This window comes from Mercurialis annua, linkage group LG7, assembly GCF_937616625.2.
Source record: "Mercurialis annua linkage group LG7, ddMerAnnu1.2, whole genome shotgun sequence".
In the NCBI taxonomy this organism is placed as follows: Eukaryota; Viridiplantae; Streptophyta; class Magnoliopsida; order Malpighiales; family Euphorbiaceae; genus Mercurialis; species Mercurialis annua.
Window position 1 is genome coordinate 49,485,038 of NC_065576.1, and position 25,656 is coordinate 49,510,693.

General features: G+C 32.4%; 4 protein-coding genes across 6 annotated transcripts; 1 reads left to right on the plus strand and 3 right to left on the minus strand.

The window, feature by feature from the left end:
• Window positions 1-1,644: 1,644 nt before the first annotated feature.
• Window positions 1,645-5,967, minus strand: LOC126656000 (ATP-citrate synthase alpha chain protein 1). Its single transcript, XM_050350430.2, has 13 exons — window positions 5,782-5,967; window positions 5,343-5,451; window positions 4,687-4,863; window positions 4,415-4,576; window positions 4,256-4,336; window positions 4,033-4,084; window positions 3,808-3,922; window positions 3,596-3,677; window positions 3,371-3,466; window positions 3,168-3,269; window positions 2,762-2,878; window positions 2,038-2,154; window positions 1,645-1,868 (listed from the first exon to the last, which is right to left on the minus strand). Exons 2-13 carry the CDS (start codon window positions 5,439-5,441, stop codon window positions 1,797-1,799), a joined length of 1,272 nt encoding a protein of 423 aa, XP_050206387.1. The 5' UTR covers window positions 5,442-5,451; window positions 5,782-5,967; the 3' UTR covers window positions 1,645-1,796.
• Window positions 5,968-13,309: 7,342 nt separating this feature from the next.
• On the plus strand, window positions 13,310-15,632 carry LOC126655677 (uncharacterized). Its single transcript, XM_050349926.2, has 7 exons — window positions 13,310-13,455; window positions 13,543-13,691; window positions 14,094-14,176; window positions 14,394-14,480; window positions 14,598-14,746; window positions 14,861-14,992; window positions 15,176-15,632. Exons 2-7 carry the CDS (start codon window positions 13,553-13,555, stop codon window positions 15,363-15,365), a joined length of 780 nt encoding a protein of 259 aa, XP_050205883.1. The 5' UTR covers window positions 13,310-13,455; window positions 13,543-13,552; the 3' UTR covers window positions 15,366-15,632.
• Window positions 15,633-15,757: 125 nt separating this feature from the next.
• On the minus strand, window positions 15,758-19,651 carry LOC126655675 (uncharacterized). Of its 3 annotated transcripts, none has more exons than XM_050349925.2 (9): window positions 19,316-19,651; window positions 18,328-18,682; window positions 18,070-18,103; window positions 17,635-17,862; window positions 17,381-17,470; window positions 16,672-16,737; window positions 16,496-16,587; window positions 16,370-16,417; window positions 15,758-16,242 (listed from the first exon to the last, which is right to left on the minus strand). In XM_050349925.2, exons 2-9 carry the CDS (start codon window positions 18,648-18,650, stop codon window positions 16,125-16,127), a joined length of 999 nt encoding a protein of 332 aa, XP_050205882.1. In that variant the 5' UTR covers window positions 18,651-18,682; window positions 19,316-19,651; the 3' UTR covers window positions 15,758-16,124. The 3 variants fall into 3 exon arrangements, with proteins under 3 accessions (XP_050205882.1, XP_050205881.1, XP_050205880.2); XM_050349924.2 differs by having other exon boundaries at window positions 18,328-18,693; XM_050349923.2 differs by lacking the exon at window positions 19,316-19,651 and having other exon boundaries at window positions 18,328-18,706.
• Window positions 19,652-20,179: 528 nt separating this feature from the next.
• LOC126656235 (CRS2-associated factor 2, chloroplastic) lies at window positions 20,180-25,244 on the minus strand. Its single transcript, XM_050350748.2, has 6 exons — window positions 24,489-25,244; window positions 24,275-24,402; window positions 23,962-24,187; window positions 23,760-23,887; window positions 21,974-22,103; window positions 20,180-20,907 (listed from the first exon to the last, which is right to left on the minus strand). Exons 1-6 carry the CDS (start codon window positions 25,123-25,125, stop codon window positions 20,504-20,506), a joined length of 1,653 nt encoding a protein of 550 aa, XP_050206705.1. The 5' UTR covers window positions 25,126-25,244; the 3' UTR covers window positions 20,180-20,503.
• Between the last annotated feature and the right edge of the window lie 412 nt (window positions 25,245-25,656).

The following is a 25,656-nucleotide window of genomic DNA, read 5'->3' on the forward strand; positions in this document are numbered from 1 at the left end:
ATTTTTGTAACAAGCGTAATTAGCTCATTTGTCTAACTATTCCTTTATTTTTAGTCGTTCTTATTTAAAATTAGATAAAATCCATACGGAGGTCCCTCTACTTTATCATTTTTGTTCGAGAAGTCCCTACACCAAAGTTCGTCACGTCTGGATCCTTATACTTTGCAAATTTGCTATCCCTTTTTGTGTTTTTTTAGTCCCTCTACTTACAATTTGTGATTTTTCCGGTACACAAAAAATGACTTAAAAGATTATAATTTATAATTTGAAAGACTGGAAAAACAAATAAGATAAGTAGAGGGACTTTACGAACAAAAAAAAAATACAGAGGCTACTGAACAAAAATGATAAAATAGAGGGGTCTCTGTATGGATTTTGTCTTAAAATTATTATTTTCTCCATCAAATGGCGCTGTTTTAATAACCTTTTATGAATGAAACGACACCGTTTTTCAATTGCAAATCCTTTAGATAAACCTTTCACAGTATTAAAAGGCCATAAAAATCGATTGAATAATATATTTAAAATAGAAATGCTAAAAAAATAATAAAAAAAGACCATGCCATGTACCTTAAGAAAACGTACTAAAAATACTACAAAGGTGAAAGACGATACTTTTTGTTTCTTTCAAATAACCTTTAAATAAATTCAAATTAATTTTGCTAGAAACCAAATTGAAAATCAAATAGAACCAAAGAATCAACTAAATTGACCGGTTCAGTTCTATTTTTTTATATATAATTAGTTCTACTTTTCCTTGTCGAACTAAATGTGCATACTTTTTTATATTATGGTTAGTTTGATTCAATTCAGTTTATTTGGTTCAAACCAGTGTTTTAAAAACCGGACCTGACTAGCCGGTCGGACCGGTTGAACCGCGAACCGGCCAGTGATCCGGTCTGAAACTGCGAAAAACCGGATTTTTTGGTTGGATCGGGTTGGACTGATTGAACCGGATTAAACCGGTAAAAGACCGAATGTTGAACCGGATCGGACCGGATTGTACCGGTAAAAAACCGGCGAATCAGAATTTTTTTATTTTTTTTAAATTTATCAAACCGGTTGAACCGGTCATTGAACCGGTTCAACCGGTTGAACCGGAAACCTGTGGCCTCACCGGTTCGGCCATCGATTCGGTTTTTAAAACACTGGTTCAAACCAAATGCACACAGCTAGCCATGACTGATAGAATCGAATCAGACCATTAATATGATTTAAACCGATTCAAAGTTTATTTTGGTCTGGTTAAAATGGATTTGCTTCTTTTTAAATTATAAAAAATTATAGTTTTTGATTTTAGTTTGGTTTTTACTATTGGTTATCCGAATTGACCGAAAAACCGAACCTTAAAATAATATCATTTCTATTAAATATTTATAAAATAAATGTGTATATACATATATATGAAAATAATATTTATAAACTAATACACAATAAATTAATATATATTAATTTTATTATTATGTATAATTTTTATCTAAATCTATATTAACCAAACTAAAACAATGGTTAAATTTGGTTAACCACAACGAAATTTTGTATAAATATTTAGTGTGATTTGGTTTATTTTTCCTCTTCAAATATGATTTGGTTTTAGATTTTACTAAACCAAACCCTAATAGGTGGTTACCAAGCAAGTAGCTCTTTAATAAGTGAAGAACAACTAACATTTCTTAATTAATTCTCAGCACAAAGTAAGGAACTAAAGTTGTAAAAAAAAAACTCAAATTAAATTTCCCATGCAAATAAAAAAAGAGAAGAAACAACAACAAAGATTAATCTCAGGAGTCTGCCATTTACGCAGCCACAGTGATGCACTCAATTGCTTGCTTGCATATACCAGTCATTGTTGCTTCAGGACCATAAACCTAATACCAAAACATAAACACAAAAAAGTAATAAATAATTAAATATGTGAAAGTAGCCCTGGCCATTTTTCGGAACCGGTCCGGAACCGCCCAAGGGGTATATTTGAGATTATTTTCTTCATATTGTATTAACGTGAAACAAAGCTTTTAAGACATGATTCAGCTGTACCTCAATGGGAATGCCAATTTCTTCTCCAAGTGTCCTCATTTTTGCAAGGCCTTTTTGGTAATTAGGGCCTCCTCTCCTCACATAAATGTGCATCCTTGCTGCTTTAAGCTTTGATTCCTGAAAATATCAATAACTCAATCAACAATACTGGAGGTATCAGTAAGAGAGTAATCAACTTGAGTTGAGACAACTCGCTAGCTATTCGGAGTTGACTTGAAAAATATTGGAAATCAATTTGATGGAAATCGAGTGGAGCTCAAGTTCTAGCTACTCGAGTCAATTGCTGAATTGAATTCAACCATCAATTTATTTAGCTCAACAAGCTTGCGAGCCTAATCGAGGGTTAATTTCCTTATTTATCCATTTGTTATTATAAATATTTATAATAATAATAATAATACTCTTATGTTTATACTAAAATTTAAATAAATAATCAAGTCAAGCTCGAACATCAATTATTCTATCGATCTTGACTCAACCAAGTTCGAGTCTGAGTTTCAAACAGCGTTCCAACTCAACTCAACTCGATTACACCATTCGCTATGAATTTTCCACTATAATTATGATTGTGCTTTATAAAATTTAATTTCACAAAGCCTGTTTTTGTACGTGTATAAATATTCACAACGATGAAGTTGAGGATTTTGGACTTCAGCCATACAAAATTTTGTGTTCTACAGAAAAAGTGATGATTTTTCAGTAAAAACACAATTAACCAACTTACCTTCTCCTTTAAGGCTCGAATTATGCCATTGAATGTAGCAGCCACATCAGTGAAGTTAGCAATCCCTCCTCCAACTACAAGGGCTCTTTTACGGCCATCAGGATCAGAAGTAGCACACTGTAGAAAGAGTAATAATAGATTAGTTCTCGCATGATGAAAATTTGATCCACCTCCGCGGTAGCAGATCCAGCATGTTATCCCAGGGCACTATCTTACAACCTAACTACGTCTTAATCCCAAGTTAATTAGAGTCTGCTATATGGATTCCTATCTTCCAATCCACTTACTTCGTAAGTCTACTTCAAGAAGAAGAAAAAAAATGGACGGATGAACAAATTGAAAACGGGGTTTCACACACTTATAGACAACCATTGGCACAGCAAAGTTATGGAAAGTGAAAACTTACATCAATTAGAACCCTAGCATATTGCAATACTTCATCTTCATTGGGTGCTCCACTGTATTCTGCATAGTTCCCAAGTTCGGAAGCATAACCAAGATCACCAACCTGAGCGTAATGGAGCAACATTACAAGCTTGCACTTAGAGGAAATGAAAAGAGAAGAATAATCTTCAACGAAATCCTGATTATAAACAAACAGAGCCATACAGTATCTGCGTATATGACACTTGCACCTCCTCCAGCCACCATAGTCCAGATTCGTCCCTTTGGATTTAGAACTGTGAATTTCAGTGATGCACTTGTCTGCAAGAAAATATAGATATAGATAAACAAATAAAGGTTACGAGACCACATTGGAGAAAACAAGTTGATAAGAGCATTGTGGCTTGTAAAAGTATCTTTTCACCCCATGAGGAACTATTCAAGTAATACCTTTTCATCAAGTCCATGAATAAAGCTTTCAGTGGGGCTCATAACTCTTCCAAATGGCATCGGAAATTCAATGTTTCCCCACCTAGAGAAAAAAAGATAGTGTAAGGGAATACCGAAGATGAAACGGTAATTTTTTTATAAAATAGATGGATTGCATTGTTATAATTACAAAAGAATTTAGGAGAAAAATCATTCAAGCAAATGAAATGTACTTCTTAAAGTTCTTGAAGGTAGCAGTGTCATCCAGCTCGCCCCTCATATCCAATGGATACGGTTTCCCATCGACCAAAGCAAAAGGATTCATCTCTAGGAAAGTGAAGTCGAGATCTGATAAGCATAAAATTTGAAGATTAGAAGAAAATTTTTTAAGGCCAAGAAAGTCAACTGCAAATTTAGAGCTTCAATAGAATATAAACTGTAAAAAGTCACCAATTTACCTTGAAATAGAGCAAAAACAACTTTAATAAACTGCTCAAGTTCTCCTTTTATCTGCTCAAGAAAAAAAATTGAATTTTGAAATCAACAGAAGGTAGAATATGTCTAGCTTTTTGACTGATATTATGTCAAAACATTTAATTAATAACGCTGACCTAAAACAGCAGCTAAGCCACAACAAAAGAACAAATGCAGTCAAACAAAGAACAGAATCCACAACGTTACCTCCAATGGAAGGGTTGCAACAAGTGGAGCACAAACTTCAGATGTAAATGATGTCCCTGTTGGAACAAATATAGTCTTGACCTGGAACAAATACATGCATAAATATCATGTGCACCAGATTAACATTAAAAATCTTATGCGGTTTGTCTCAATGAGCACCTTATCCCAATTCTCTTCAATTTCAATTCCACCGCATTCTGAAAAGCTCATGCTGCATCCTAGTCGCTCTGAGACGATGTTAAGGTAAAATTCTTCATTGTGGGGGATGAATGGCTCAACAATGAATGTTGTTATAGGTCCTTTACACCCACCCATCTCAACCTGTTAACCAAGAGACATGGCTTTAATCCAAAAGTCAAAGTCTTTATGGATAAATAAATTATTCATTTACTCAAAGCAAGAGATATTTATATTAGGTGAAAAAAGTCTACCTCTTTGCCAATGCGTTCTTTTACAAAACCAGCAACTTCAGCCAGATCTAGATTTAAAGCAACTAGACCACTCTTGCCACGCTTGCCAAACAACATGTCAGGCTTTACAACAAGTTTCCCGGATGAAAGCCAAGGTTCCTTCTCAGCTAGCTCGCTGAAATCAGTCGATTCTGTAACCTAAACATATGATAAGTGATTTAACATGGGAAAATAGAATTGTAGAGCTTGCATAATCGGAGATGTTGATTTCGGAGAGTCAAGTCTTTAGTATTACAAACTGCATAGAATATTAGAATATGAATAAGGCTAATATGGATCCTGGTTTCTAGTTTCAGCATCCGAGATATGCTTTCTTGACCAGGCAGATACTAGTTTAGTTTGATAGGATCATATTAACACATTGGTTCCTCCACAATACCACCCAATTCCCGGCTTACAATGGCGGAAATGATCAAATTCACCAAACTTAAACCTTATAAATCAATCAACTAAAACAAAACCAGTGTTTCAAACTACAGAATCCGATATTGGCATGACTTAATCAGTCTCAATGAACAAAAACTAAACCAAATCCGAATCTCACCGAGAACTTACGCATTAAATCAAAAGAAGATCTACAAACTTGAATCAAACTCAAATTAAGAGAAACCACTCACTTGGGCAGACTTGAGAGGCAATTCATAGCCGGCAAGCCTCTTAAAATGCTCCTTCAACAATCTCTTAGAATCATACTCTCTGATCTTCTTGCGTGCCATTTGTTTTCACCTGATACCCACCAAAACCAAAAGAAATGGACATCAATTAATATATACAACACAGATCTAATCTAACATTACCAGATCACAAACTCAAACTCAACCAAATCCTACAACTACCCACTTCCAAATTCCAACAGTCTTACCAAAACAGAACCAAACATTTAAGAAAAACCCAATAAATAATGACCAAAACCCTCAAATTTCCCCTTCATTTTTTTTAACAAAGATAGAGTCTTTGAACTATAATACATGCATGAATCTATAGAACAGTCTAATCAAAATATTTCAAAAAATTAATCAATTGAACTTACATTACAGTTAGAATTTAAGACATTACCGTTGGAAATGCGAGAGCTTGAACAAGAATCAAGAAACACACGAAAAAAAGACTTGATCTTTTGGGGTCTGGTTTTAGCTTATTTATAGTGGAAAATTGAGATTTTTTATTTTGATTTAAAAGAAAAATAAAAGTTTGGTTTGTTGAAATAAAGAAATGAGACTCCGTTATTAGTTAGCGGGAAGGAATGGTAAGGTGCAATGGGGTAGGCCACACCTTCTACCTTCCATAATCAACGTTTCAACCATTACTTCCTTTTTTTTTTATTTGGGATTCTTACCATAAGGCTCCTATATTATTATCTTAATCATATTTGAGTTCTTGTAGTTTTAAAATTAATCAATCAATCTTTTGTCTTGATATTAATTCAATTATTCCTTCAAAATGTTCGATTTGATAGGATACTTTTTAGTTAAATGAACATAGGTTTTAAAGTAATTTGTATTTAGACCTCGCTTGATTCAAAAGTGCATAATTATTGGAAAATATACTTTTCGAAAAATTAATTGATATTGGAAAAATTATTGGAAAATATACTTTTCGTGTGGTGGAAATCGATATTTTTTTGTTTGTTTATCTCATGCAATCGTCTCGTCATGTCATTTTTACATCAAATTGATGAGCATTTGTGTAGGAAATCTTTTAATTTAATATTTAATATTTTTGTCATTAAATATTCTATATGGCTAACACACTATTGATTTGTTACACGAATGACATGGCGCAACAGTTGTGTTATATAATTATTTTTAATCAATTTAACTAGAAAAGTATAACTTATCTAAGTTTTTTTAGGAAAGTTATTTCCCTAATTAAAGAAAAGTCAACCCCTTGGTTATTATCATGGTCTCCTTCTAGGATGGAATTTGGGAGCTAAAAAGGTTATTATAGAAGTTGATAATAACTTGGTTGTGGAGAAGATTAATTCCAGCTTGTGTGCAGCCGGGTATTCCAACCTCCTAGCAGCTATTCATGGCCTCTTACGTCAAAGATTGGGAAGTTATAGTTACTCATGTTTATAGAGAGGCAAATTTTGTGGCGGATCATTTGGCTTCTTTAATGCCTAATTCTGAGATTGGTATAGATTGGCACGATGAACCTCCTACGAGTCTCGGCCCTTGGTTAATTCATGATGTTCAAGGAATTACGTATGATCGTAATATCCTTTGTTAAGTTTGTCTAGACTTTTGCCTTCTTCCTTGTACCAAAAAAAAAAAAAAGTCAACCCCTCAACTTCATGAGAAGTAGAATGATGCAAATGAATCAAGTAAGAAAAAAAATGTTATTTTTCGCCAAATAAAATGGTAAATATAAACCAAATAAAAATTAATTCATAAATTTGTTAGTTCCTACAATGAATTTTTTAACTGATATAATCTTTGATGAAAAATTTTATTGAACCAAAAAAAATTCAAATTTTTCATTGAATCTATCAAAATTTCAAAATCAAAAAATATTCTCATTATTGGACAATTCTATAAATTTAATATTAATTTTAATATTTTAATGAGTGTAATATGATTTTACATGATTGCATGTCATCAAATTAGTTATCAAGTCAGATGATACATCATTAAAAATTAACAGAGTTAAAAAACATTTACGACAGGGACAATAAAATTATAAAATAAAAATATGATTAACTAAATTCTCTAAATGGAATTTAATTTATTTTGCTAACGTTATTTTGATTCATGGAATAAAATAAATATTTCTAAAAAATAGAACAACTTTTTTTTATTTTCTTGTACAATTTGGGTTAGGTGGTGTTTGATAAAATTGAAATTAATCTTGAAAAATTATTTGTTAAATTTAAGAGATGAATATATTAATTACTAATTTTTTTAAGTGTTGAATGTCGTAATCTATCTAATAACTTTATTACTGAAAATGTTGTGTTTTTTCATAAAAAAATATTTTAGTTTATTGTTTTGGATTTTATAATATATATATATATATATAATTATTAAATCACAATTTAATATTTATATACAAATATAAGTGTAAGGGTATAATAATAAACACTATTATTAAAGAATATAGAGATAGAAAAAGATATTTTATTGATTGGTATTATAAATTACATGTCCAGGAGTAGCAATCAAACATTTCATTAGAAATTTGAAGTCAAATATTTTAATTTATTATTTTAATTGGTTTTAACTTAGTTTATTAAATTATTCTGAACTAAGTTGTGTTATCAAACGTTATTCAATGAAAATAAGGTTAATTCCAATCAAATATTAAACGTTTGTGGATTTTGTCAGTTATTACCAAACTTTTCAAAATCAATTAGTTTAGCTCATTTTGTGATATTTGAAATCTTTTTTAGCCATTTGTGAATTGTTGGTCATTTACCGCAAGTATGCGGTATCACAACTAGTAATAAAATGGATTTTAAGTCCAGAGATCAAATCCCACGGAGTCAACGGTGTCCAATGAGAATAATTTCAAGCTAATCGTTCATTCGGTTAGTAACACGACAAAAGGGAATTGTAAGCAATAAAACAACTAAAATGAAACCGAATTCTACTCAACAAAAGCAATTAACTACACTAATCACTAATTTACAATAAAAACGTTGAAATAAAATGGAGATAATAATAAGATGAAAGCGTTGATACTCTCTAACAAACATGTAGTAACCGAAAACGTACATCAATTTTTATGATGCATATCTAAATTTAGAGGTGATAATAAAATTATTATTATTATTATTATTTTATAACAAGCTCGTTTAGGCCCGTTTAGGATCGCGAGCCTCACGAGCCTCGGTAATTGATACTCGAGCTCGGCTCGAATTTTTCGAGCCGATCTCGAGCTTTTTTCGAGTCGATCTCGAGTAACTCACGAGTAGCCCAACACGTTTACACCCTACCCTAAAACGCTCACACATGTAATAAAGCATAAAACACTCATTAACGCATGCTAAAACAATAGAAAACCGATGCAAAACCGACTCAATTAGTAGAAGTATTATACTCCTATCATGAATCAAACCGAAGTATTTGTTAAATTAACTACAATAGACGCCTTTTTAATCGTGGACATTTTAAAACAATATATTATCATTCAGATTATAATGAAAATATTATTTAAAAGTTGGAATATAACAACAACTTTCACTAAACGTTTGCTATCTTAGAATTACTTAACCTTTTGAAAATATAAAGATTTAGGATTCATGGGTGATTATATTTAGGGAGGTAAAATAAATTTTCCATTTTTTTGTGGAAATTGATTGTGTTAATTGTCAGCATTTTAGGGATTCCTATCACTGTTTGATTCATTTATTCTTTTGTGTGGATATTCAAGATATATTTGTTCTTTTATGCATTGTTTCATTAAAACTTATAAATTGGTGTTCTTTTATGAATAACATTAAAATAAACAACATTAGTGTTTTGTTTGATTAGTATTTTACGAGACTTGCAAAAACTGATAAAATTCATGGTCAAATAAATATTAGTTTACACAATATATAACAGTGGCAATAATAAATATTGTTTACTTTACAAAATAATTTGTGCTCTTAACATTTTGTGCGCATTAGAGCATCTCCACTCTAATGCTAAAATACCTCACAATGCTATAATTTAGCATTTAATATAAAAAACACATCTCCATTGCACTTCTATTTCATGTGCTAAATTTAGCATATGCTAAACATTGTGCCAAATTTGTTAGAAAGTTTAGCATATGCCAAATTTGTTTATATCTAAATTATTTACAGATTTGCCATTAATAATGATAATCACTTATAAAATTATAAATTTAGCATTTAGTTTAGCATTTTGCAATGGAGTAAATTTCAATAATATGTAATATATATAGCATTTTATCTTATTTTGTGTTAAAAATAGCATAAAAAATACAACATGCAATGGAGATGCTCTTACATGCAAAGTCCAAAACATAAGAATTTGACCTTCTAACACGTTTGTGTATCATTCAAGATATTCAAATCTTAATTTGGTTGTTTAATCTTTAAAGCCACTTGTCCAATGATATACACATATTTAAAAAAAACCATTGTACATGCATATATTTATTCAGTAATTAAACCTTTTAATTATGAAGTTTCAAGATATATGCTATCTACAAAATTATATAATAACCATATATAAATATTATGTTGGTTTAGAGGTTGTAGGTTTGGAGTATGGCATGTTCAAAAATCGAACTATATTGAATAATTAATGCCAGTTCGATTTTATTTCATTTGATCATATAATAAAATTTCAGTTCGAATTATTAAGTTTAAAATCAATACACATTTTTAATTTAGAAAGACCGAAACCTGCCATAAGTTTGAGTATAGTTTTTTTTTTAAATGATGTTGAAAAACTAATCAATTCTGTAAATTAATAAGTTTATCAATCTATCAACTTTTTCGATAAATTGACTTTACTCTTTATAGTAACTTATACCAATCTTATTTCATCAAAAAAAAAAATGCCAACCTTATTACCAAAGTCCAATCAAAGTTGGTAAGTAAATTTCATAAAAGTACTTAATCAACCTCTTTGGTCAACCCTTTATATTTGATCTCTCCCACAATTTCAATATTACACATTGACTTATTATTTATTTGTATGCAACTTGCACTCACTAAGCATATTTTATACTTAATTAATTACAGATTCACTGTGTATCTCAATTTTTTTTAATTTGGTGAGTAAGATTTAATATTCCTTTTTAATTCCCCAATTGCATAAACTTTTTATATTAATTTTCTGCATCTCTCTAATGACAATCACTTTATTATTATATTATATAATTCACTAAACTTCACTAAGAAAAATTTGCACAATTTATAAATAATTGTTACTATTTTTGTTTAATTAATGGGTTTCCAATCGCCATACTAAACCCACTAATTTTCATTCTCATAGGATATAATTATATGAACAACAAAAATTCTTTTATTATTTTTAATACTATTGAATACTTAGAATTCAAATTCAAACTTTTTGATTAAATTAGAATAATTGTGTGGCAGTTGATCTAAATATTTACAGAATTATAATGGTTATTTTAGTCAAACCGTGTTTGGCAATGCATTAATTGAAACTCAAATATGAGAATTTAAAGTCATAATTGCACTTGTGAATAGTAATTCAACTCAAATATGAGAATTTAAAGTCATAATTTACTAGTTATGTATTATGAAAGCAAGTGCTATTGAGAGTGAGTTCTATAGAACTTGACTTTCCAGTTCTGACATAGTCTATTTTATTTTATTTTAAATATAACAGTTACAATTGTTAGAAAATATTAATATCAATTTGACAGATATGTTTGAATAAACGACGTTACAGCAGATTGCATAATAAATTAAAAAAATACATAATTGTTTAACTAAATTTTACAAATTAAATTAGCATTTGCTTTTCTACTTCCCTTTTTTTAAATGTATCCATTTAAATATATTTATTTGTTTGAAATTCCATTCGTCAATATCGATCAAAGACATAAAATTTTGCATGATAGAGTCGTTGTAGTGGTTTCGTTGAATCCTGAGATCTTTCTGTTGAAGTGGGAGTATCCCACATTAGTTGTATATATAAATGAACACGTGTTTAAATATTAGTTGAGTATTTACACTTAACACCAATGAGTTTTAAGATATAATCTAATACGTTATCAAAACTTTTTCCATCCACACAATTTGAATTTTGCCCCGTCCACGTGAGATGTGTGAGACTGAAAGGAGATTAACTCGGTCCGAACATGCTATATTTATGTTTTTTATTTATGTTTTCTTATGGGTGGGTTTATAAAAAATGCATTTTTTTATTTTTATTTACAAAATATGATTTTAGTAGTTTTTTTTGGGTAGAATTTCAGTATGCTTTATTAAAAGTGTTTTTTATAAATAAAAAGTTTGAAACCATATATTGGTATGAGAGAGCGTATTTTTTTTAAAAAATAAAAAAGTGTAAACGAGGTATATTGGGTAATTGATTGAGGAGGTATTTAAAATATTACATTTTCTTAGGTGACTAAATTTAAGTTCGCTATAATTTGATTACTAAATTTTTATTTTTTTACTTTAATTATTAAACTTTAATTGTGTTCCAACGAGAGGTTTTCTGTAAAAAAACATATGTGGGCAGCCGATTTTTACTTTTTTTTTGATTAAAATCTAGACATGTATGTATAATTTGGCCGAAAAACTTCCCACTGAGTTGGAATTATGCATAAGTGACACATTTTCATAAAAATACAATTGTCACATGGGCTGCCAAATCATCATTTTAACTGAAAAATCTCCATTTAAATAAAATTAAATTTTAATAATCAAGGTGAAACAAAACGATAGTTTGGATACCTTCAGTAGCGGAGGTATATTCTAAACATTTATATATATCCAAGGCTTTTAAATGGGCCGGACCTGAAGGGATTTCCAGCCCACTAAATAGCTTTTTAGTAGGGGTGAGCACGGATCCTGGATATCTCCAAAACCGAACCAAAAACCGGACCGAAAATATCCAGGACCGAAAAATATCCGTTGACCATTGACTTTCTCCGAACCGAACAGTACCGAAAATTTTATTGGTACGGTTCTGGATCTTCTATAAATAACCGTACCGAGAACCGAACCGAACCGTACCGAACCGAAGTACCGAAGTACCGAATTTATACCCGAAGAACCGAAATTATATATATATATATATATATATATATATATATTATTCCAATTTTCATTTGATTATTATATTTGTATTAACTTTGAATTACTAAAAATTAAAATTGTTTTATAAAATTAAATAATATATATTAAAAATATTAGTCTATATATATAAAAAAAATTATTAATTTACATAAAAACAAAATACTTATATATTTCAATGAAATTTATATGAATTTATCAAATATTTAATAATTATTAAAAGTATTTTTTATAAATTAATATGAACAACACATATTCATTATTTTCTATCATTTACCAAATTACATAGTTTTAACAAAAACGATATAATTTTAGACTTGAGAATATTTAAAAGTACCCTTATCAAATAATCAAAAAATTAATATTAAATCGAACGATAATATACATGTTGTGCCTTTTTATTTTATTGATGATTATTTACTTGTAATAGTTGAAAATATAAAAAAATGAATGAATAAGTAGCTAATTAATTTTAAAAGTCAAAATAATATATTATAATATAGTAGAGATCACATTTTAAATAAAATAATATCCGTGGTTTTAGTGATATCCGTACCGAACCGTACCGAACCATTAGGACCGAATCCCCGTACCGAACCGTACCGAAAAATAAAATCTTCTAACCGAACCAAACCGATTATTGGTACGGATCCGGATATCCAATTTTTGATATCCCCGACTTTTGGTTTGGTTCCGGAGATTTGTCAATCCCCGGACTCCCCCGAACCGTGCTCACCCCTACTTTTTAGCCCATAGTCCAACGACCACGGAAAATCTTAGAATTTTAGCTAGATTCGGGCTTTTGAGTTAAGCCCGGCATGGGCACAAGTAAAGTAAAAATTAAAAAACAATTTTGAGTTATTTTGATTCATATGAGTGAATGTTTATAGTAATTAGCAATTCAAAAAAGGAAACAAAAGTTACCCATTTAATCCAATCCACTCCCTCTCCATTTTAGCCTGTTTCTTCAATCATCTTCTGGTTCCACCATTTTTAGGGTTTGTGAATTCAATATCAGATATATTTTTTGAACTTTTTGAAATTGGGTTTCGAGTTTATAGTTTATAGTTTTGTTTGGTGTGCAGAATCTTGGAAATGGAAGGAATTGAGCAATGGAAAAGTGAGGCAAAACAATGGATACAACAAGGAATTGAATTTGCCAAAGAAATACCACCTACCCAGCTCTATTCGGCCGCTGCTGTCTTGCTTTTCACTACCCTTTTACTCTTAATCAGTAAATCCTTGCTATTCTTTTTCATTTTTTTTGTTGGGTTCTTAATTATCTAAGAATTTAGATTTTGTAGAGTCAATGAGCATTCTTGATCTGGTTTGGCGTATTAGGGTAAACTCGGCATCTCTGAACTGATTTCAACTGTTTGTATTAGTAATTTATATACATTTTGAAGTAATGTGTTTTTTTTTGGTTTTATGTTCTTGCTAGATTCTATGTTGCTATTTAAAATCTTGATTTTCATCACTTGTAAGTAAGGTTTTTTCTTAGGTCAAACTAGAAACCTAGAGTTTCATGTCTAGCATACTTTTAAGGAAAACTGCTAATGAATTTTCAGACATTGTATTACAATTTCAATGCTAGTATTCAGTCATTTCTGCTATTTTAACTCTCTTTATTTTGCAGTTCGTCTCTTTAAACGCACTAAATCTAATACCATTGTGCTCACTGGACTCAGTGGGAGCGGGAAAACTGTCATTTTCTATCAAGTAAGGCCTTAATTCTTACTTTGGTTACTTAAATTATTAAAGCAATACTTCCTAGTTTGGAGCCATGTGGTATATAGCTTTACCCAATTGGTCTATATTGTATTTTCTGGTTATCAAGTTTCTTCTGTGATGAGTGCAATGAACACTAAGTTTATCAGATTGTCCTATTTGTGCATCTCACATTTATCCTAATTTTCTATATTGATGCCAATGCCAGCTTCGAGATGGTTCTTCACATCAGGGCACTGTTACATCGATGGAACAAAATGAGGGCACTTTCATCCTTCATTCTGAAAACTCTAAGGTGTTTATTTTAGCTTTGCATGCTTAGAGTTGGTTTATTAATTTTGTTTGTTCTTTTACTTGTGTTGAATAAAAACTTAATTGAATTTATGGCTTCTACTTCTTTGTGATGTTACAGAAGGGCAAACTAAAGCCTGTTCACCTTGTTGATGTTCCTGGGCACTCTCGCCTTCGACCCAAACTAGATGAGTTTTTGCCTCAAGCTGCTGGCATAGTGTTTGTTGTTGATGCTTTGGAATTCTTACCCAATTTGCGTGAAGTTTCAGAGTAATTACAAATTTCAAATAGTTTCATATTATTAACATATGTTTTCGCACATTCACAGTTTTAACTATAAATGCTGCGATATTCTAATATTTTGATATACTGTATGTGTGATAGATATCTGTATGATATTTTGACCAAGGCAAGTGTCGTCAAAAGGAAAGTTCCAGTTCTGATCTGTTGCAACAAGACAGACAAAGTGACTGCACATACTAAGGAATTCATCAGAAAACAACTCGAGAAAGAAATGTAAAAGTTCCTCTTTTTCTGATTAATGAATTTGGTGTTATTGTGATCAAAATTGGTGGGATCAGACTCCCAATCAGCCATGGATTTTCACTTCAAAATCATCATAACTTGTGAATCCAGTTAATGTTATAGCAGCTATTTATTGTGCAGCTGTTAGCCGATTAATTTTCTGTAATTTTGCAGTGACAAGTTACGGGCATCAAGAAGTGCAATCTCAGAAGCTGATGTTGCAAATGACTTTACTCTAGGGATCCCGGGAGAAGCATTTTCCTTTTCTCACTGTAGCAACAAAGTTGTCGTTGCAGAGTCTTCTGGTTTGACTGGCGAAACATCTCAGGTGGAGCAGTTTATTAGGGAGCATGTAAAACCCTAGGCTAGTGATCTATCTGATGTATCTGCTTTGCGAGCGGGTCAATGTTGTCTCTGGTTGTCGGAAAACCTCATGTAAGCGAAAATGTGCAACCTGAACTTGCCGGGAGAACATAAGTAGAGTTGATAGAAAGAAAATTAGAGATAAAGATGTGCATCTTGATTTGTCGGAGCGGCGTGATCAATTGAAACCACGGTTCAAAGAGAATTGTTGATAACTTGATATATTTCTTTTAGAGTTCTATGGATAATGACTTCTTTTGGGTTTAAATCTCTTTGAACTGCATTGCCAGGATGACTGATCATCTACTTCATTAGCTCATATTTAAAGTTTGCTTATTGTCTTGAAATAAATATATATATTTTGCAGCAATGAATAGTATAATGCTAGACAAAGACACCATAAATCATAGTATTTTATTTGATGAAATTTATTTCTTTCTGGAGAGATGATAAACATTATCAAGCACAGCCATATTTACATTGAACTTCCTCACGGTTTGCTTTCTTGGTAAGCTTGCAACAGTAAAATAATTTTATATATTTACCATTTCAAAAAAATTAACATTTTCAATGTTTCATGAAAATATATGTACTTTAACAAGAGAGCACATACAATCTTTACTTCTCAGCTGCTCCTCTAAAAAATAATGAAGTTCCTCAGCAGCACCAATCCGCCCAGTTACTATCAAAAAATAACAATTGGTAGCTGTTGGCGAATATGGTTACTTGGTGAACGGATGACAGCAAGGCAGTTTCCGTTTCACCTGAAACCCTGATACGACTCTGGAAATGATCTTGATAACCAAAAATGTTTCAGCCTAATTATCAAAGCAAATACGCCATAACACACGATATGCATCATCCCTACTCCCATGTACCTGTTTAGTCCACAGTAGCAACACAGCAGTTAGTTCATTTACAGTAATATACTATGCCGCCGAGACTGGACAACTTGACTCGATCATGTTCAGAAAATGACAGTATAAAGACGACTTTTATACATACCATAGAGGAGCATATGGAGATGATAAATCCAGAAATGGATACGGCCACCTGTAAAAAACGGGAAAGTCTTATGCCCATAGACTAACATCAAAACGAATAATATGAAAATAAAGAATATAACTTTACCACATCGAAATGCAAGCATGGATGATCCACTGAAAGATGACAAATAAGCTTGTCCACAAAATAAAATAAGCGAACCGAAATGTAGGGAACCGCTGGAACGGAAAGAGAGGTAAATTTATAATTTTAGATAGAAGTGTTAGAAATGAAAAGCAATGACACTGAGCAATTTGAATTACCAAGCAGTTTAACACTGTATCCCCGAGGAGTAAAATGGCATTGACCGAGTGCATACAGCCATTCAACTGCAGTTGAAGATAACAAAAATATAATTTATTGATTAAAGTTATTTTTGTTCAATATAAAGATCCATCTAAAATGTAAAACAAGTTTTTGTGCTAGTTGTTTGCATCTTTATTTGGCATGGTAGCTTAATATACTGCTGAGAGAATTGAGTTATAGGGTACTGCATTACTTAAGTTACATCTAGAGGTGGCCACGGTTCATAACCCGGCGGTTCTGGTTCGGAACCGCCGGGTCACGGTTCAAGAAAAAATGGAACCGTCCCGGAACCGTCTAAGTGACGGTTCCATGCCGGTTTGGAACCGGACGGTTACTTCCGGGTTCTAGGCGGTTCAATACATCAGTTCATTGACATGAGAAGCCGAAAACAGCTCTACAAAAGAAGGCTAACGTAAATGGCTATCAAGATTTGGAACAACCACCATGAGAAATCACAAGTTTTTACTTGAAGATTATTCTGCAGTGCAGTGCATGTAATTAGTACCAATAGTCGACTTAAAAGTTCCACTCTGCAGTCTAATAATTATTAGTAAAATTTAACTTAGTTCTCATATGGCCTCACAAACACTATTTTGATCCTATAAGCATCATCCAAAAAATTGAAGTGAATATGCAGCGGAATGATAGAATAGAGCTCCCACTTACAAAATCAAGACTGTAATCTTTGCCCATTAGAAATGGATAAAGAATGAACCAGAATACAATATCAGTTAGCACCACAGCACCTGCAGATGTCTGCCCGAAATAAATAAGATCAGTCTCTAATAAACACATTTTATTATCAAAAAAAAAAAGACGACGAGGTAAAAAGGCACCTAAAGAAATAAAATGCACAATAATAAAGAGCTTAATACCAATCCTCCAAAATCGAGAATCAATGAGTTCAAACGAAAACATACCTGAAAAATAATTTGAAAGAGATAGCCCCAGGCACCTGCAGTTTCCCGGCGATGAGATTCTCGACTGATATCTATACTTTTGGGCAAGTCAGATATATCATCACTTTCCCCAAGTGAGGGAGCTGTATAGCTGCCTCGTTCTGCATCTAAATTCTCAAGATAAGACTGATCAGCATTGAATCCATTGCGATGTATGAAACACCCGTAAATGGAGATTGAAGATCCAAGCTACATATTGAAGTTGAAAACATAAGCAACTTAAGCAAAATAACATCAAATTCTTATACAGATGTCCCGCTTCAAAAATCTTATGAAGATTTTATAACATATGACAAATCAACAGTGCTTTAGGATTCTCAAGGTAGGAAATAAAAATAATTCATTCCTCAAACAACCTTAAATTGATGCATTATCGGAGTTGTATGGAGAACATACCGCAAAATATATTGTGACCAAAGTAAACGTCCACCTGTGCAGCAAAAGGGAAAGTGGGAAAAGTTACAAATTTCATAAGCAAACACAACAATTTTATTCCTCAATTTCAAATATAACAAAAGACATGAGTCGACCTTTAATTGCTTTACTACAAAATTAAAGTTCTTTCAATTTCCATAACCTCTTTAAACCATGCTAAGTTCACCTTTTTATGTATGATCATGCACACGAAAAATGCTGTATTTGTCGATAACTTACTGCGTGTAGAAATAAAATATTCCAACTCCATCAACAACGGTATTTGCTGTGATCAATGATAACATAATGATGAAAGCAGTTATCCTAAACAGAAGCAACCAAGCGGGATGAATTCCTTTCACACACGTATTCCAAGCTTCATCCTTATATAAAGACCCTGCCCTTTCACACCGATTTTCTATCCTTCCAGATTTTGATTTCTTGGATCCTTCTTTCTTCCATATTAGAAATGCGGCAAATATCATAGCAAATAACAAAAATATTGCACATAGGAAGAACCTCCAGTTCATCCAATAACTTAGAGCAGTTGTATCGGCAGTCATGACGGGCTGCCAAGAGTGCTTTGAGGATCCTCCTGATAAGAAACTGTATAAATTATTTAAACTTGTTACATCAAGCACCATCTTTTATGAATCAATATCCAATGCTTGCTTTTCTTTAGAATTAAAAATGACTATCCACACCTTAATGTGACTACAAATTCAATTGAAGATGTAAAAGTCACTAAAAAAAATACTACTTCATTACATAAAACAGATCACAGAGGAAGAAAATTTTACATAGCTAACTCAAACAGTTCAACTAACAACTGTTATGAAGAATTTACAAACTTCACTAAATAAGAAACCAAATAACAAAAGAAGGGTAAAACAACAAACATTGGCAAATGAATGACATAGGATAAAACTTTTTTTAAATAATAAAAGACACAAATTGAGCAGTGTAATAGTGTTAGAATTAGCTAAACAACAATGCCAATTTTCACCACCATCAGGAAACTCAACCCTCATTGACAAGCATTAACATTTTGTTTCACCACTCATTTCTTTTTTACTTCCTTGAATGAAACACAATCAGGCATAAATACTAAAACTGACAAATTTCAGCACATCAAGACAAAACATAGATTCTTTACTTTAAATGCCATTAACCCATAAAGGTAAAAAAATCATAAAGATAAAAAAAAATACAAAAGCTTGAGACTTACTGGTTATAAAAATGAATGGTAATCAAGAAAAAGAAGATGCTTTGCTTCTCTTAATCTCTCACAAGAGAGCAAAATAAACAACTTTTTCTTGAATGAAAATTGTTTATCAGTCACCCTTATGAATAGGGGTGATAAAGATTCAATTTTGAAGTTCTGGGTATTATTATTTGATAGAAAAACAAAAAGGGTAGGATTGAATTGTTGTTATTATGAGGTGGATTGGTGGGATTGGATGAGAGGTGAAGGGTTTCTAGAGAAAAACCCTTAAACGACAACAACTGAAACACAAATTGAGTGTATATCAAACAGTGGGACCTGAAAAGAGAAGCAAGTTTGACACGGTTTCCCATACAAAAATTAAGGATTAATTCTTTAATTTAGTGCACAAACTAGAAACTAAAAATTTATTTTTTGCTTATTGTAATAACAATGTCCAGCTCGATTGGTTTGGTGGACTCTCAACTGATTTCCCCTGCTTCCACTCTACTTCTCTTTCTGTTTTCTTCTTGCGGAAAATTTTGTTTCTTCTGATTTTTATTTGACTGATTAAGAGTTTAATATTTTTAAATTAACTGAAAATTTTATATATTTTTTTTATTATAATCCTATAGATTTAACCGAATAAATTCAATCCGTTCTCGTTAATTTTGATTAATTCAATTTTAATTAAAACTATTAGTTCGCACAGAAGGATTCAGTTAATTTAGATTTTGGTTAAATTGGCCTTATTTTGGTACACCAAAATAAAGAGATAGAATATCCGAATCTTGAGGAGTCTAATTTATAGTACTTACGGTGTAAAATGCAATTTATTTGTATTGTGGGATCACATTAATTTGATGTTATAGTTTCTTTAATCCATAGTTGTAGGTGAATTTCCATTAGTACATATGCTATTTGCTACTCCATATCCTACAAATGTACAATGATCTTTGAAAAATAGATCATTTTAGTCCATAAATTTACATTCAATTTGATCAAATAGATCCAAAACTTTCTAAAATCAAGTCAAATAGATTTGATACAATAATTAGAAATTTGAGTCCATTTGACCTGAAATTAAAAACATCTGGATTTATCTAACCTACATAACTTTATGAACCGAAATGACTCTTCTATGACTGATCTTTACAATGCATAGAGCGCGTTAAACTTCGCCAAGAATAATTAGCACTTTTAGCAGATTTATCAATCTTGATCGAGTTTTTCTGCTAGAAGATCAATGCGTAATGATCCCCGAGGAACTACAGTATCTACCTCTTCAAAAGAGTCGCTAAAATACTCATCATCTTCATACTCATAGTCATTATCTGTGTCGTCCTCAGCAAGATTTTCACTAACCGGATCATATCCGAATGTTTCCATTGCATTATTGGCACCATCTTCGCTAGCCGAAATTACAGCTGGATATGAGTGTTCAGTTGCCTGTGAAATGCTCTCGAATTCCTCTACTTTTCTCAGCAGATCATCAGGACCAAGATTGATCCGATCTAGTAAAATTGCCTTGTTTGATTCAATAGCGCGTTTCCACAGGGACGTCATTTTCGGGCTCCAATGAGCATCGGGGTTACTACATTCATCATCAAACTTGCCTGAAAATATCAAGGAAACAGATGTGATATACAAACATTACAATATTATGGTTGCAACAAAATATCAAGGAAACAGATGTGATATACAAACATTACAATATTATGGAATATATTAATGTTCAAACTCAGGGTATAATCAAGTCGGCCAACTTGCCAACTTCCAAACTACTCGGATTTAACTCGAAAAATAATCGATGTTAATTGAGTCTAGATTGAGTTTGAGCTACTCGATGTTAATCGAGTTGAGTTTGGATTCGAGCTATTCGATGTTGATTGAGTCGAGTCCAAACATCAGAATACTCGAGAGTTTAATCGAGTTTTGATTAATTTACTTTTTTATTTTTTAATAACAATACATGTTTATAATACAATATTCTTACTGTTATACTAAAATTTAGTTTGAAATTTATATACAGATAATTGAGTTGAGTTGAGTCGAGTTGAGTCAAATCCAATTTTTAATTATTCTACTAAGTTCGAGTTTGAGCTCTTAAAATAAAATTCGATCGAGTTTGAGTTTCAAGTTTTAGAGCCGAGTCGAACTTGAACTTGATACTATTTCAACTAACATTTGGAACTCTTAAGATAACAAAAAACAGAGTGGAACATATATATAGTGAAACTTGACAAAATAAGCAGCCCCCTTTTCAGCAAACAGTAAAGGAATCTTTGAAGAATGCAGCTTCTAGGAAACTACTTTCTCACAACATCTGATATGGTGTTTTCAACCTTTTACACATGAACCAACAAGGCCTTATGCTAAGGGCCAAGTGAAGCTTCCTCGTACTTTTTCAAAATATCCCATTGGTTACAAGCTGAGTTATTTAAGACCCTGCAATTGGTGAGTCCTAGGTATATGCTTAGAATATATGTATTCCACTTTGGATTTTGGGTGCAAACCAAACTGACAAAAAGAACCAATTGGCTCGGTCGGTTCAGTTTGAAATTTTAAAATTCTAATAAACTCGGTTTAGTTTTGAAAAATCAAAATTTTAGTTCGATTCAGTTTGATTTGAACCGAATGTACACCCCGATTACATGCAAATGCAACGTGGTTACTCCATACCTGAGTCATCTGAACCGATTTTAATATCAGCTTTGCTGGGAACTTCTCCATACAATGATTTCCAGTTTTTCCCCCTCCACATCAAGATTTGCTCTTCATCAAACGACAGAAGTACACAAGGGACCAATTCCTGTTACACGGTTTACAGAAAAATGCTTAGAAAAATATAGCTACGTTTTCTGGAATAATTCAGGACAAACAGTATAGGATAGAAGTTGCAAAACACAGAGATGCTCAATATTCATCAATTTTTTCAACATTTTGTAAATTTCATTTGGGGTTTTGGGAACATAACCCTATTTTTTCCGGAATGTTTGAAACACCACTATGTTAATCTTTGGCACACAAACTGAAATAAATCACCATCTAAACTAAGCTGAAAGAACTGTTTTACTCCTCCCAGTCTATCGTTAAGAGTTTGGATAACTGAGAACGGACAGAAGCGAAACTAATCCCAGTATTTTTCTTAGGTTAAAATTGTTTGCGGTTATCAAATTATAGTATTTTTACAGAACGGTTACCAATTTTCAAATGAATTCAGGCAAAAAATTGCTTACGTAGCCGACAAAAAAGTGCACGTCTTCCTAATTTTGCCATGTCATTTAAAAATCAGTATACAATTTAAAATAAAGTATATAGTTTGGTAACCCTAAAGTACATACAATTTGGCGTACATTTTATCTTCGTTGTCTGCGTAAGCAAAAATTTACCGGAAATTATTTAGTGACATTTGCCATTGTTGGTTAAATTGAAGTTTGGTTACCAAAATATAAAAATTTGAAAGCCATTAACTGTCATGTGAAAACACTATACTATGGTAACCGCAAAAATGAATATTCGCCAAAATGAATCATAATTGGAGCAGATGCTCTCGAATAAGCAGGCCCTAAAATGGTAAGACTTTTTCCAGAAAGCCTGTTGGACTCTCCCTTTTTGAAACTTTTTCTTGAATTTTTAGATTACCATGGTCCATAACTCAACCTGTATTGTGAAGCAGGCTCACTGAGTCGCCTCAGCATAGAGCATGAAACTAGCATCGCCTATATGGCCGGCCCAATGGCCTTTTCACAAATGCCCAATGCACAAAGGAAAAAACTCAATTTGGTTCATAGTAATGACAAAAAATGATATCCTTGATAAATTTTGAGATTACTCTGAACCGAAGAAGAAAATGCAGTTGTGAAAAATGATTTAAGGATATCATTTTTTGTTATGGGCATGGAGTTTCAAACAATGATATCCTTGATAAATTTCAAAAATAATCTATATGTGGAGATGAAGATCCAAAGAAGAAAATGCAGGAGACACTAGCTTTGTAAAATCTTGAAGAGTTTAATCTCACAAGCATAGTGTCCCTTTGCAGGTGAGTTTGTGCAAGACCTAACAAACTTGAGAACCATATAAGATAGTTTAAACATCAATATTTTGAGAGCGCAACCCTGTTATCCCTTTTCATCCAAAGTTTAATCATATATACATACGATTTTAAAATATACGTCTGCATTAACAAGGAGAGAGTCATATGGGATTGCATCGATCACCTCATTTTGAAAATAGCAAGAAGGATAGATCATTATTTTAATAACGCATCCGATTTCTTGTATATACTTGCAATTTCGTGAAAAACCTACTGTTTAAATTCATAGCTCTAAATTTCGACAACCTAAAAAAGTGGCCAAATATGCGATTTTTTTTTCTCCTTATTGATGATTCTTTTCAGAAAGATGCAATTGATGAAAAAAAAAATTGCACAGGATAAAGGAGTAAAGCATGGGAATTTCTAGACCTTAAGTTTAGCACCCAACTTCTTGTAGTCACTTGGATCCATTCCTTTGCAGTCAATCTTCACCAGTGGACTTCCTTCAAAAGCATCTCTAACATCTTTTACCAAGGTAATGTAAACTCCATTTTTGGCTGCAATCATTTATGAATCAAAACATTAGTTACTTGCAATAGGAGCAACGACGATATAAATGATGACGAGTTACCTAATTTACATATCGGCAATAGTTCCTTCCCTTTTTCCCGAAATTCATAGGCTTCATCTTTAGTCAATCCTTCAGGAGCATCTTGTATAAGTTTTGGGTAAACCGGAGCTGCAGGTTTCCATAGCATTATAGGTATTCGTGGACGATTTCTATGATCATAGTTTCTTCCAGCAAAAAGATAAACCACACCACCAATTCTATATATCACCTTTCCTCCCGTTCTTTCCTTCAAATAAAACCAAAAACAAAATCATGCAACCGTAAAGCTCATTAACAAGATTGAACAACATACATAAAAACGCAGAGGAAGTACCTCCAAACTACGACAAATATTTCGCATATCCACTGTCGGAATGCCTTTACAACGAACTTTACATACCGGACTCCTTCTCCAATGCGAATGTATCAATTCCAACATATTATGTGTCAATCCATCCCTACCTAAAGCAACAAACTTTACTTACATTATAAAACAAACTAAGACAATTGAAATTAAAGCAATAAACTTTACTAAAGTTAAGACATACCAAGATTAACCTGACGATTATCAGACACGAGAGGCTTAATCAAATTTTTAATTTCCCATCTACTTAACGGCGCTCCTAATATTTCTTTTCTTGATCTAACTTGGTCAGGATAATATCCTAATTGAAAATTCTCCGGCAGTTGAAAATACTTAGCTCCGTTATCTTCACCATTCTCTGGTGGCGTATTACCGAACAGAGGAAACTTCATCTTCTTTTTGGATTTCTTTAACGGAGCTTTACCGGTCCACGGACGCGGCATTGAAGGAGGACCAAACGGCAGAAAAGCCGGTTCACGGATTGCTAACGGTTTAACTTTAGGAGTTTCGGAGTAACTAAACTGAAACTCGAAGGGTGCGCCGGGGAGCTTGTAGGATACGCCATTTTCGTTAACGATGACGGAGCGGTCTCCGTCTGATGAGATGACGCCGTCCTGTTTGATTGGTTTGTAGTACTTGGTTCGATTGTGTGGAAGCTTGAAGGCTGGGTTTTTGGGTGGAGGAGGTGGGGTTTTGGGCGGTGGAGGTGGGTATTTGGGGATGGGAATTGGCGGTTGTGGTGGAGAATTGTTTTGTGGTGGTGGGTTTGATGGGAGTGAAGAGAAGAGATTGATACCTGGTAAAGAAGCTAAAATTGCCATTAATAGTCTACTGCTGGCATTCAGATTTTAATTCTGTTTTCTGGTTTTTCTGTTGTACTTCAGCGATGAGGAAGAAGATGGTGGAGAAGAGCGATGAACAGATATGATTTTGATATTTTTTCGAGTCATAAACGCCGTCGTTCCCCAGATACGATGTCGTATGGATAATTTGGTTCTGAGGTTTTAAATACTTCACGCGACGCCGTTTGGAGTGCCAACTTTATGGTAAGCCATTAAACCAAAAAAGGTTTATTTTGCCCATTCAACTTCACATAAAATAGATTTATAGTCTTTTTTTTCAAAAAAATAACACCTACAACTTTTTTTTGTCAAATAACCTAGAGCTTCATTTGGCTCATTTTACCCAAAAGCTAAGGCGGTAGAAGATGATTGGAACAATTGAGGCGAGGAGACAAGAGTTAAAAGAATAAAACGAGACAAAATAAATATTTTAAAGGTGTTTTTATCCAAAATATTTATTTTAAAAGTGTTTTTATTCGAAAATATGAATTTAATCTTATTCGATCTTTC